Source organism: Sorex fumeus, unplaced genomic scaffold, assembly GCF_029834395.1.
Source record: "Sorex fumeus unplaced genomic scaffold, SorFum_2.1 ptg000026l, whole genome shotgun sequence".
Lineage (NCBI taxonomy): Eukaryota > Metazoa > Chordata > Mammalia > Eulipotyphla > Soricidae > Sorex > Sorex fumeus.
The window spans coordinates 5,724,849-5,738,343 of NW_026606083.1; the positions used below are offsets into that span (position 1 = coordinate 5,724,849).

The 13,495-nt window shown below is 46.4% G+C and overlaps 1 protein-coding gene across 2 annotated transcripts in view; it reads right to left on the minus strand.

The window, feature by feature from the left end:
- DIP2C (disco interacting protein 2 homolog C) overlaps positions 1-13,495 on the minus strand; it is a 197,628-nt gene that overhangs the window by 69,875 nt on the left and 114,258 nt on the right. For both annotated transcript variants that reach the window (XM_056114520.1, XM_056114519.1), the window contains 2 exons: positions 8,339-8,464; positions 4,524-4,733 (listed from right to left, as the gene is read on the minus strand). In XM_056114520.1, coding sequence (XP_055970495.1) covers positions 4,524-4,733; positions 8,339-8,464 — 336 coding nt within the window. The remainder of the gene's footprint in view (positions 1-4,523; positions 4,734-8,338; positions 8,465-13,495) is intronic.

Sequence of the window (13,495 nt, forward strand, 5' to 3'; positions counted from 1 at the left end):
AGGGACTAACAAGCCACTTGTGCTACTAGAAACAAATAGCATGGCCCATGCCAGCACCCCGTGGGGCCATTTGAAATGGGAGTGAACCAAAAGCACAAGAACACAGAAAAGGGACTGGAATGATAGCAGTGGGGAGGGCGTTCGCCTTGCATTCGGCCCGGGCTCAATCCCCGGCATCCCATATGATCCCCCAAGCACTGCCAGGAGTAATTCCTGAGTGCAGAACCAGAAGTAACCCCTAAGCATCACTGGGTGTGACCCAAAAGGCAAAAAAAAAATCCACAGAAAAACATGCCCAAAGGAAGTTGTTATCACTGAAAATCTGCAAGAATCTGGGCAAGCAGTTAAAGCCACCCCCTGGGAACAGCAAGGACACAAGGTAGCCAAAAGGACTACCTGTGGGGGGGAGGGGGGAAGAGAGAGTGTGTGTGAGGAGAGTATGTGAGAGAGTCACAGTTGTGAGAGAAAGAGTGTATGTGAATGAAAGAGAGAGAGAGTATGTGTGTGAGAGTGTATGTGTGTATGTGTGTAAGAGTCAGAGAGTTAGTGTGTGTAAGAGTCAGAAAGAGTAACAGTGTGTGTAAGAGTGTGAGCTAGACAGTGTGTGTGTGTATGTGTGCGTGTGTGTGTGTGAGAGAGAGAGAGAGAAGAGAGAGGAAGAAGGTGAAAAAGAGGGAGAAGGGAGAGGGAGGGAGAGGTGGTGGGGGGAGATGTGGCAAGCAGGTGAATTTTCAGGTTGTCCTGGCCAAACAGCCCAGGACACAGGGTCCCTGAGGAAGCATGCATAGAGAGCTATGGTGTTTGCCAGGTCATATGCCTCCTTGGCTCCTTGGCTCTTGGCTCCTGTCCCAGTGTCCCCAGGCCCAGATCACAGTCTCAGGTGGCAGTTGCTTTTCTACAGGGGTCCTGTAGGTTCATGTACAGGTTCACTTGGGAGTGAAGTGGCAGACACAGGAGGCCTCATCCACAACAACACTGACTAAACACCCGAAATTCAGGGAACCAAGGAGACAGAGGAAGTTAGGGTCACTTGCTCTCCCAGTGTCAGGGCCTACACATCTCTCAGGTGGCCAGTAAGCCCAGAAAGCTGAACTCAAACCACTCAGACTCGTTCTCACATCCTCCTTGTGTCCCCAGAAGTCCTTGCTGAAGTTCCCACTACAGGACCTTGGAACAGAACTCTGTTTGGAGACAGGCCCTTGAAAGGTAACTCAGTGCCCAGAGAATAGCACAAAGGCTGGAGCACATGCTTTGTATACAACAGATCAAGGTCAAATTTAATTCCTGGCACCACATGTTCACCTGAGCACCACTGGGAGCGACCCCCAAGGAACAAGCTGGGAGTGGCCCCTGAGTACTGATGGGGGTAGTTCAGGGGAAAAAACATAAAAAGAGGTGATGAAAGAAAATGAGGCCACCAGGCCCATGTCCTACTGTGAAGAGAGGACAGATACTTATAGGGATGTACATGAAGAACCTGTTATTGACACCCTGGACAGAAGCCTCAGAGAATCACCTGCCCTCACCAGGGCCAGGAGATACTGGTGTTCCCTGTGGAGCTTTATGTGGCAGCTGAGCTCTGGACACACAACCATGAGGGTGATTTCTCAGACCTCAGCTCTGAGCTCTCAAGTCTAAGGAGGGCAAGAGGGGTGGGGGGGCAGGTCAGACACTGGTGAAGTCACAAGAAGAGGTGCCAGAGGGAAGAACACATTGTCCAGACCATCTCCAGGTGTTCAGACACTTCTCATGCTGTTGGAACCCCTAGGCTATGCCTGATGACCTGTTCAGGATTCACACTGACCCAACTCTTTTGTTTAACAAGCGCACAGCCAGGTTATTCCCAAGGAATGCAGCGGATGAAGCAGCAGGATGAGCAGACTCCCACAAGCCTCACAGCACAGGTGGCTGAACATGCTGTCACTGCACCCCATCCTCTTCAGACTCACATCTGCCTGGTGGATGGGAGAAGCAGGGGTCTGTGTTCTGTGACTTCCACTTGGAAGTTGGAGCTAGATCCATGCTTCTGATCCATCCAGGGACACAGACCAGCAATGCTCAGCCACTCTGTGCTCCGATGTGGATCTCCGCACACCCTTCCCCTCATGGTGCTAAAGGCCACATAGGAGAAGAAAGCAGGGTAGCTGGCAAGTCCACACCCACCTGTAACCTGGACCAGCACTTATAGAGTCCAGGGGCTGCCTGCCTCATGAGATGGGCTGAAGGACCCTGCCAGCTCAAGATGCTCATACAAAACTGTGCACCGTAAGCAGCTGTCAGATCCAAGCCTCAAAGAGCTCGCCAGTGTGGGAAGGGCCTGGAAGTCACAAGATTAGCCTCATGATAAGACAAAATCTCTTTGAAGGGGGTAGAGTCTTCTCAGGATGACACCTAGGCTCCATGGCTAATAGCCCAGAACCTAAAGATCCATGAAGGGAGACTCCTTCTAGACCCGGAAGCCATAGCACTCGGCCTGCTGGAGCGACCAACACCCCTTTCTGCTGGCCCACTACCTCTCCTCTGTCTCATAGATGATGTAAGGACTGCAGAATCTGGGGCGAGGGTGGGGCAGGAGCCTCCAGGACGAATTCCGCCTTTACCAGGACAAAGAGTTCCGAGATCTAGGGGACTCCCTCCTGCTCCTGATCTTCAGTGACTCCTATCAGTAAGTGTTCCCCATTGGGCAGCTGTTCCTGGCCATGAACCGTCCAGAGGATCCAAGGTGCCACAAGACATGCGTGCCATGATGGCACCCATGTCCTGCCTCCTCTCTCATGGCTTGTGTTCAGCAGGCGGTGGAGCAGGTTGGACAGAGAACAGACCAAAACTGAGGCATCCAAAGTAAAAGCCTTGGGCTCCAGGAGCAGCTGAAAACTAGCCATCTGCACCTCTCCCGTGGAGTCTGGGATTCCAAGGACAGGAGGTAGAACCCAACTTGGAAGCCTGCTGGTTTCTGGTGCTGACAGGACCTCCAGGCAGAGCTGGGATATCCGGGCTCCTCATGCAGAAAGTGCAGTGACAGAGAAGCTGCCTGACATTTCAGCTACAAGCAACACAGAAGGTAACAAAGATGTACCCATGCTTCTTCACCTATCACTTCAGAGGCCTGCATTTCAGCTCACCCTGCCTGGAGCTGCAGCTCACTGTCCTGGGAGGAGATGTCTTGGTGCCTTTCACGGAGGTAGGCAGACCAAGTGGCACCACCTGAAGAGACCTCTGGGACACAGCAAGACTGCAGGGGCCAGTGGTCAGAGGCAGGAAGGCATCACAACAGGCTCCTTTCCTGATGAGACAAAGGCATCATCTCCTGTCCTAGCACCCTCTGGACATGCCAGTGTCCTGAGAATGGAAGTCTCTGCACAGCTCACAGATGTAGCACTTGGAGGAGCAGGGAGCAACCACCCCTTAGAGGCATCCTCTCTACCCCTAATCACGAAGCAGGGAGTAAGCCCCAGAAAAGCAAAATTCCTGTACTTCTGGGGAACAGTCTCTCACTTCCTGGCAAGAGACCCAAGAGTACAGGCTGGCAGGGAGGGAGAGAAGAGGATACAGCTAAAGGGAAATATTCTTGAAACCACAGGAATAAAAATTTTATAGTTCAGTTTAACTATAAAATTTTTTTCAACAATTTTCTGGTTTTCCTTTTTTGCTCACCAGTTCTGAGTGAAGCACAAAGGAAACTTTAGAAACTTTTTTTTAAAACTTAGATATAGAGGAGAGGATGTAGGGGGTATAAGTGGGCATGGCAGGAACCTGGTGGTATGGTGCCCAAGTCCCAGCCTGGGCCCTATGGCTGCTGATGTGGCTGCCAATAGGGTTTTATCATTCTGCCCTCCACCTGCTCACCTGCACGCAGTGGGGGTGGTGGGAGGCTGTGCGCTAGTGTCTCCTGAAGGTGGTGGGGGTGGAGAATCCCCTCTTCACACACAGCCTTTTCCATGCACAGGAATCACACCTGGCTGGCACAGATCTAACTGGGACGGCCAGCAGGAGTGGCCTGAGCGCAGGCCCCCACATTCACCCACCACAGTTTTGTCTTCTGCACTCCTCTAACAATGCTTCCACCCAACTCAGGCAATACTTTCTCCCTGTATGCTCTTCCCGGCAGAGAGATCCACGGTCACCCTAGAACATGCATACACCACAATGGGGGGTCTAAGGGATGAAGTCACCTTGGGCAGACAGGCAAGCACAGGTGGTGGTAACAGCCCTGTCCACTGGTTTCACTAAAATGATCCCAGCACAATGGCAAACCCACTTGGGAGCCCGCTGTTCTCATCAGCCCCTTTAACATCTCACTTAGTACCATCTTTTGGATGTGGGAAGGAAACGCAAACACTAGACAAGCTGCATGTGCCCTTTATGAGCAAAACACCCAGGAATCCCAGTGGCAGGAGACATTTGGGAAGAGGAAAACAGGAACCAGGGTTCCGGGAACTGTATAAAGCAGCCAACATCCCAGGTCAGAGCAGCACAGAGTGACAAGACAGGGATATACACAGGACAGCCACAGAAGCACTCACCGATGTGCGTCTGGGCCATGACGTCGGCCAGCCTCTGGGCAGGGCCGCTGCCCCCGCTCTGGGTGGAGGAGGAAGAGGTGGTGGAGGTGGTGGAGCCATGGATGGCCTGGCTGATCCAATGCTCCATGTTGATGCTGCCCTGGCTGGAAGTGGGGGTACCTTGGGAGTCGCCCTGCACAGAACCCTCATCTTCCGATCCAGAGGACGTGTCTGTGGAGAGAGGGGACAGGCAGAATGGCACACTATGACAAGATGCACACACTGACCCATCTATCACTTCTGGCTTAAAAAAATCAGCACATTTTTTCAGATACTAAATTTTCCAGTAGAATGAATTATTCCATATAAAACCTTACATAAATAGCCGCTTATGCAGCCGCGCGTGACATCTCCTTATATATACAAAGTGATCAATGGAAAGTAAATCATCCAACGTTTCTCCCTGAAAATCAGGCTTAACTCTTTTGCAAACCACAACACTCAAAAGGAGAGAGAAAACAGAGGGGAATGCCCTGCCACAGAGGCAGGAAGGGATGGGGGGAATGGGGGGGTGGGAGGGATACTGGGATCCGTGGTGGTGGGAAATGGGCACTGGTGGAGGGATGGGTATTCGAAATTTTAAAAATTTTTAAAAACCTTATGTAATAATGCTACAAAACATTTATTTTGACACTGCATTCTTGAATAAGACCTACTCACAGTAGGTCTTTTCCCTCTCGACAGTCTGGGAAGAAACAGTGTTCTCTTTGCCTACATACTGAGCAGGGTCCAAGGGGGACACCTCTAAGAACCAGTGGAGTGAGGTATGCTTCAGAGAGACATTGTTCATCCCCTGTTTCCCTGAGCCTCGTTTTTACCTAAGTTCAGAGTGAGGCAAGATAACCATACACCGCCCTAGGGGTGGGGCTGTCAGGGAAGAAAACAGACAGTGGAGGAGAAAAAAACATCTCTCCAAGCAGTACGTAAAATCATATTGGGGGTTCTGAAGTTGAAAGCCCACTCTACAATTTATGCACACATTGCAAAGGATCTATATTAGCCATATTAATTGTGAGAAACAAAAACAAGGATTCTGCCACCTGATTTCAAACTTAATCAAAAGTGACATTAATCACCACAGTGATATTTGTACAAGTTCAGGTGTATATGCTGAAGGAACAGAACTGAGCCAGAAAAAAAAATCTTATACACATGGGCAACTGGCTTCTGATTAAGGTTCCACGGTAATTCAGTGAGAAAAAAGGTTATTTTTTCCAAATCTCACTGAAATAACTGGATATCCACATAGTGGAGACAGAATGTAGATCCATACCTCAAATTAGAACAAAAGTTGGTTCAAAATGCAAAATAGACCTAAATGAATGTCTGCAAACCATGAAACTTTCAAAACTCCAAAAGCACAGTTCATAAAATTTTAAAAAAATAGTAAGTTAAACTTTGTCATTATAAAAAAAAGTTCCAAAAGAAACTCTTTTTTTTTTTTACTGGTAATGGAACTAGTAACCACACACTCAGAGGGTTGAACCCACAAGGGATTCCATCACCTCCTGTGACTGTAGTTCAGAAATCTGTGGCTCTAAGCAGGGTCATCTTCCTCCAACGAAGCTTCAGGAGAATCTACTCCTCCATGCCTTTGCACCTTCCACCTGTACCCTCAGGTGTGGCCCTTTGTCTACCTTTAAAAGCATATTGCTCCAACATCTGGATCATTGTCCTTGTCACTCTGCCACTTAAGAGGACCTTTTGTTTTGTTTCTTTGTGTTTGTTTTTTGGGCCACACCTGGTGGTTCTCAGAATTTACTCCTGGCTCTGCACTCAGGCATCACTCCTGATGAACTCAGGGAACCACATGGGGTGCTGACGACTGAACCCAGGTCATGTGCAATGTGCAAATGACCTACTGACGGAACTATCACTCTGGCTCCAAAGAGAACCTTTTTAATTACAGTGAGCCCATTGCTTAGTCTAGCATCACCTCACCCCACCACCCCATCTCAGATCCTAATTTGATGCCATTCACAAAGACCCTAATCCAATGCAAAGGGATAAAGATTCTGGTAATCAGGCCATATACCTCTTCAGAGGAATGGTTACTCTGTCTGCCACAGAGAGCATTTAGTAATAATAGCCCAAACCCCAATCTGCAAAGTGTGTACATGATTATAGACTTGTATACAGATTATAGAAAGAATTTATACCCCAGTGACAATTTATTTTGAAAACTGGGCAAAATATTTGAACAGACTTTCATCAGTGAATTTACACAAATGGCTAATGGATATATAAAAGTATGCTTAGCACCATTAGAAAAATACAAGTTGAAAGCACAAGATGCCATGTCACACTCTGTAGAACTGCTATGATGGATAAAGAGGACACAGCAAGTGTTGGTGAAAACAAGAAAAAATCGGAGCCCTCCCACCATGCCAGTGGGAATGTGAAGTATGCAGCTACTTGGCCAGAACTTGGTGTCATGTGAAAGTAAAACGTAAACTTATCATAAGACTTATTAATTCCACAATTAGAAACCTATCAAAGGTGAATGAAATTATGTGCATACACTATTATCACATTATTTATAATAGCCAAATGCTGAAAACAAGCAAAATAAAAAGAACAATTTTAGCATGTGATAAATTCTGGCAAACTATAACCAAAAACAAAACAGGATTAAGTATTTTGGGCTGATTTTTAAACAGCCCATCATATTTTGTGGCTCAGCATAAGGAAAGAGACAAATAAAGCACCCTTTCTTACTAGATTACAGCTTTTTAATGAAGAGTGCAGTTAGATTATCAGCAAATAAAACAACAAAACAAGCCCAGAAAGGGCTACCCTCTTGAGGGAAGTTCTGCCTAGTATACTTCAGGACCCCTGGTTCACCCCTGTCCCACAAAGTATACAGAAGCTCCAGGGCTGTGTGAGTCATACCCAGGAACAGCTGACTGGAGTGTGTCCGCCAAGACCCTCAGCACTAGCAAAATCCCAAACACCCAAATCCTCAATGCCTAGCTCTCCTCTCTGTGACTCAGGCCTCTCCTGTGAGCACATGTGATGGCTGAAAGCACACCAGGAGACGCTCAGAGGACTCAGGTCTGCAGGAAGTGGAGGCAAGAGCTATGTGAATCTCAGGATCAAGGAGGAATTTCTGTTAAGTCTCACCAAGACTTGCACTCTGAGTAATCAAACTTTGGGTTGGAGATTGTGACACGAATTACTTAGGTGGCCTGAGTACAGCAGGGGCTGAGGCAGTTGTATAAAGAACAAGAGTAATAAAAGTGGGACTGTGTATCAAGAATGAGTGAGATTTAGACCTAGACACTGTTCCCCTAAACACAGACAGGGTGCACTTACGATCCCGATGTGTTCCTATGAGTGCTTCCAGAAGTCGAAATACCACCTGTACTTGATATGAAAGCTGAATGATCCCAAATTTAGGGGCTGCCACATTTTCAATCTTCTGGTTTCTCAGTACAATGTTAGGACATGCTACGTTTTAAGGGCTGAGAAAACGTTCTATACCAGTCTGAGCAGGAGATCCCGAAGTCTGTAAGAACTATCTATGTATACTTTTTCTATGGTAGAATGAAGCAAGTGTTGTAAGACTTGAAAAGTCTGCCCTACTTTTGAGCCTGGATGAAAGGTTGGAAATACATCTTATGAAAGGACACATTTCCAGTGAGCTTTGGGCAGACAGGCTGTTTCTGGACTTGGCACCCCAAAACCTGAGCAGCAGGACTGTTACTGTGAAAACTACCAAGACTGGAGCTCTGGTGGCCATGTCACCCACTGCTGAGCCAGAGAGTCTTACTCACCTGGGGGTGTGTAGGCATCCATTGAGGTCTGTACCACCAAGGACCTGCGCTTGGATGGCATGGGCACAGCCATCTTCCTCTCTTTGTGTTTGGCGAGTGCTGCCTGGACAGCTTCTGTGTGCACATCTGGAAGGAGAAGAGCAGTTATCCTGTGGCTCTGTCTTCACATAGAATGTGTCCCCCGCGCAGGTAATGGAGGGCAAAAGAAGTTAGACTGATAGCTCCAATACACCAGTACAAAGACTTTGAATGACTCTGCAGATTTTTAATAAATATGTAATATGTATCATCAAATATTACCTACCTTGGCATAAACTTCCATGTGATTTTTCTCAAGGTGAATATGCTTTGATATTTGAGTACTTCTTCATAGGTCACTTTTTTGCTACGGGGGAGGGAGGTGAGCCACAGGGGTGGCTCAGGGGTTACTCCTAGCTCTGCACTCGGGAATTACTCCTGGCAGTGTTCAGGTACTATATAGAATGCCAGCTCAAACCCAGGTTGGTCACGTGCAACACAAGTGCCCTACCCAATATACTACCACTCCAGTTCCCTTAATAGATCATGCTTTGGAGCTTCATACCTGGATTCAAGATTCAAGGAAGGGAGACACAACTCATGGGCTAGAAGTAACAATTTTAGCTAAGACAGAGTATCTGACATTGCCTGTCACTGTGTGGGACCTTTGCCTGCTTTAACCCATGATGTGACTCACAAGCACCAAGCTCTCACTTTGTTCAGTGGCATCCTATGGCGAGGCACCCAAATCCCTGGACCCTTTACAAAATAGATAGGCTTTGAGCCTACACACCAGGAGAAAACTGCCAGCTCAGTGCTACAGTTATATTGTGAAAATACAGAGGTATTTTCTACTCACTCCAAGGACCTCTCAAAGGAGCAAATCCCACCAGCTGCCCTGAAGAGGCTGGGAAGTACAGTTTGCAGCTTCCTATGGACAGACTGGAAGTTAGTTGGAACCTCTAGGTGACATAAGTTGCTTACCACAGTCAAGGGGGAAAAGCAAACACAAGGAGATGGGGGTGAGGGCCGGTGGAGTATGCCAGTTCTCCCTCAGGATGGGGTCGCTTGTAGGAAGTGGGGACCTCACTGCACACAGAGTCCCAGGTACTATAAGGCCAGGGGACCAACGAGTCAAACCCCTTCTCCTAAACAGCCTCCTCATTAGTTGGCAAAAGAAAGACAGTGAAGCCCCAGGTTCATCTTTTCTGTGAAGGCAAAGCCAATGAATTTGGGGTTGGTCAAAGAACATTTTGGAGACAGTAAGTGAGGCAGGCTCTGCAACCTGCCTCTTTCTCTCTCAGCTGTAGCCGACAGGTCTGCCTTTCCTTCAATCCTGAAAGTACTCATGAAGAGAAACAATGTAGTCAGTGTCACAGGTACAGGACAAACAGTAAGGACTTTGGCAGGTTTCTTATATGTCAAGTTTCAAATTCCTCCTCCAAGAACCATCAGGGATGTGGGGGGGAGGGGGGGCGGGGGAGGTCAGACCAACAGTACAATGCGTAGGGCACCTGCTTTGCACAAAGCTGACCCAGGTGACCCATAATGTATAAAAAAAAAATGAACTGCCACCAGGGATGATGCTCTCACACCTGCTCCTATTCTGAAGTTACATTTCTCTACCAACAAGTAACATCCAGACCTTTTTCATCCCACCTAGTTCAGGAGCTAAGATTCTATACACTGGCACAGCGATGGGGACTAGATATAGAGACTGTTCCACAGACAAGAAAGGATAGGCAGGTTGGTGTATAAGGTGCTAACACCTAGCAGTTGCAAGACTAGGTGTACTTTCTGCCAGCTTTCTTTAATCAGAAGAAAAAAGAAACAAAGTCATAGTTCCTACAAAAATAAAATAAAATAAAAATCACCAGTCCTTGGTAAGCTGATACTAAAAATTTCTCAGGACTAGAAGAATAGCCATCTCTGACAGGACAGAGGACATCTCTGACCAGGAGAGAGAAGACATCTCTGATCAGGAAAGATGACATCTCTAATAAGAGAGGGAACATCTCTGACAGGAGAGAGAACTTCTCTGACAGGAGAAAGAATATCTAAGACCAGGAGAGAAAACATCTGACCAGAGAGAGACGACATCTCTGATAAGAGAAGGGGCACTTCTAACCAGGAGAGAGGGCATCTCTGACAGAAGGGGGATATTGCTGACCTGGAGAAGGGACATCTATGACAGGAGAACAGACATCTCTAACAGGGCAGGGAACATCTCTGTGAGAGATAATCTCTGATAGGAAAAGGAACCTCTCTGATTGGGAAGAGAGGACATCTCTGAGAGGAGAGGGAATATCTCTAATCAGAGAGTAGACATCTCTTACAGGAGAGAGAAGACATCTCACTGGGAGAGACATCTCTGAGAGGAAAGGGAACATCTCTCACTGGGAGAGAGGACTGGCAGGAGAAAAAAGATTATTTTTTTCACTTTGGAATTTAATTTATTTATTTTGTGAGGCAAGAACATTTTTTTTTACTTTTTTACTGAATCACTGAGATAGACCCTTACAAAGCTGTTCATGATTAGATTTCAGTCATACAGTATTCCAACACCCCTCCTGCACCAGTTTTCATTTCCCAGCACCAGTGTCCCCAGATTCCCTCCCATCACCCCCCACCACTCACCCCTGAGAGAAGATATCTTTGACAGAGAAGACATGTCTGACAGGAGAGGAAACATCTCTGACCAAGAGAGAGGAGATCTCTAGGTGATACTACTGGCACATTCACACAAAGGAGCCACTTGTTTTAGCCTTAATGCCTTTTCCCTAAAACTTCAACAATGTCACCATCAAAGTCCTCCCATCTCACTTGAATTTTTCCAGGTTCCTAAGGGAGCTATGGTAGGACAGTCACAGCCTTTCTTCTTTTGTTGTATTTTTCCATTTGCAGTGAGTGCAGAGAAATGTGATTAATTTCTATTTCTTAGGATTTCTAGTCATGATGCTATACCCTCATTATTTTTAGTAATTAATTTGTAGATTTGGGGGTTTTATGTAAACAATGTGCAGTAATTCTGTTTTTCACACTGTCATCTTTTATTGAATCAGGCCTCTGTCCAAAATGAATTGGGAAAGAATAATGTTTCTCTCATTCTGAGAAAGTAAACAGAATCAGATTGGCTGACTTCCTGCTTGTGAAATAAACCCCACTATTTCATGGGATATATTTACATCTACTATTAGCTACAATTCGTCAACAATTTGTTGGAGAATTTTGTATGTATGTACATTTAATAGCCACGTCCACTTGCCCACATACCACATACCACATGATGGATATGTTGTTCCCAATGTTCTCCCTTCCTAAATCCAACATGCCATCTCGTCGGTAAAGAAACAAAGAGCACCTGGCCCAGACAAGATCAGACCTGAACACCTGAAGAACTTACCATCAGTACTCATCAATACATTGGCTCGGCTCTTCACACGCTACCTGTCTGAATGCAAGGTTCCATCCCAATGGAAAACCAGCAGGACTGTACTACTATACAAGAAGGGAGAAATCCACGACATTGGCAACTATCGCCCAATCTGCCTATTGTCTGTCGTCTACAAACTGTTCACTCGAGTCATCCTGAATAGGATTAGCAGAACACTAGATGAAGGACAACCATGTGAACAAGCCGGATTCTGAAAAGGATTCAGTACCATCGACCATATCCACATGATTACTAAGCTCATTGAGGTTTCTCGGGAGTTCAAGATGCCGCTCTGTCTAACGTTCATTGATTTAAAGAAGGTCTTTGATTCTGTTGAGATGGAAGCGGTCATGGAAGCCCTAGCCAATCAGGGTGTACAAACTCAATACATCAGGATCCTTCGTGAGCTCTATTGCGGATTCACTACCAAGATCTCACCATTCTACAAAGAAGTAATCATCCATATCAAGAGAGGGGTTCGGCAGGTTGATACCATTTCACCAAAACTCTTCAGTGCCATCCTCAAGAACATCATGCGACGACTAGAATGGGAAAACATGGGAGTGAAGATAGATGGTCGGCAACTACACCACCTCCGCTTTGCTGATGACATTGTTCTAATAACACCAAACATCAGCCAAGCGGCACAAATGCTGAACGACTTTGACCGTGAATGTGGAAAGGTCGGACTACAGCTGAATCTTACGAAGACAATGTTTATGAGAAACAGCCTTGTTCCTGACGCTCCATTCGCTCTCAACGGAACCACCATCTCTGAATGCAACAGTTATATATACCTAGGTCGAGAAATCAACATGATGAATGACCTGGCACCTGAGTTGCGCAGGAGGAAGAGAGCGGCTTGGAATGCCTTCAAGAACGTTGAAGAAATAACTAAAAGGACAAAGAACCTCCAGATACGAGCACATCTCTTTGATTCCACTGTTCTTCCTGCATTAACATATGCCTCAGAGACCTGGACCCTACGAAAACAGGATGAGAACGCTATTCGGGTCTCTCAAAGAGGAATCGAAAGAGCTATGCTTGGAATATCACGATTCACTCAAATGAGAGATAGAATCCGGAGTTCTAATCTTCGTCAACGCTCAAGAATCAGGGACGCTGTCTCATTTGCCAAGACATCAAAAATCAGATGGGCTGGACACGTAATGAGGTTTACAGACAACCGCTGGACTAGAGCCATTACTGATTGGATTCCACGGGACATCAAAAGATCACGTGGACGCCCACCTACAAGATGGTCAGACTTCTTCGTCAAGACCCTGAATGATCAGTTTGAGGCTCTGCATGTTCCTAGAACGAACAAATACCACTGGGCTACGCTAGCACGCAACCGGGATGAATGGAGACGTTACTGGCATCCGCTCGAGTAAATCGATGAATAACGGGGATTAAGTGATTAAGTGATTAAGTGATTAAATACATGAGAGATACTGGTATGTGACTTTCCTTTATTGTAATGCCTTAGTCAAGTTTGGGTATTAGGTTGATGCTTGTCTTACAGGATGAGCTAGAAAGTATCACTGTTCTCCTTTTATCTTCAGGAAGAAAATATAGAGAACTGATATCATTTCTTCCTTAGATATTGGACAGAATCATAAGTGAATCTATCTGGTTCTGGTGCCTTTTGTTCTGGAAAGTTAATGAGTAGTAGGCCAAGAGAAGAACAAAGTAAATCAAAGAGG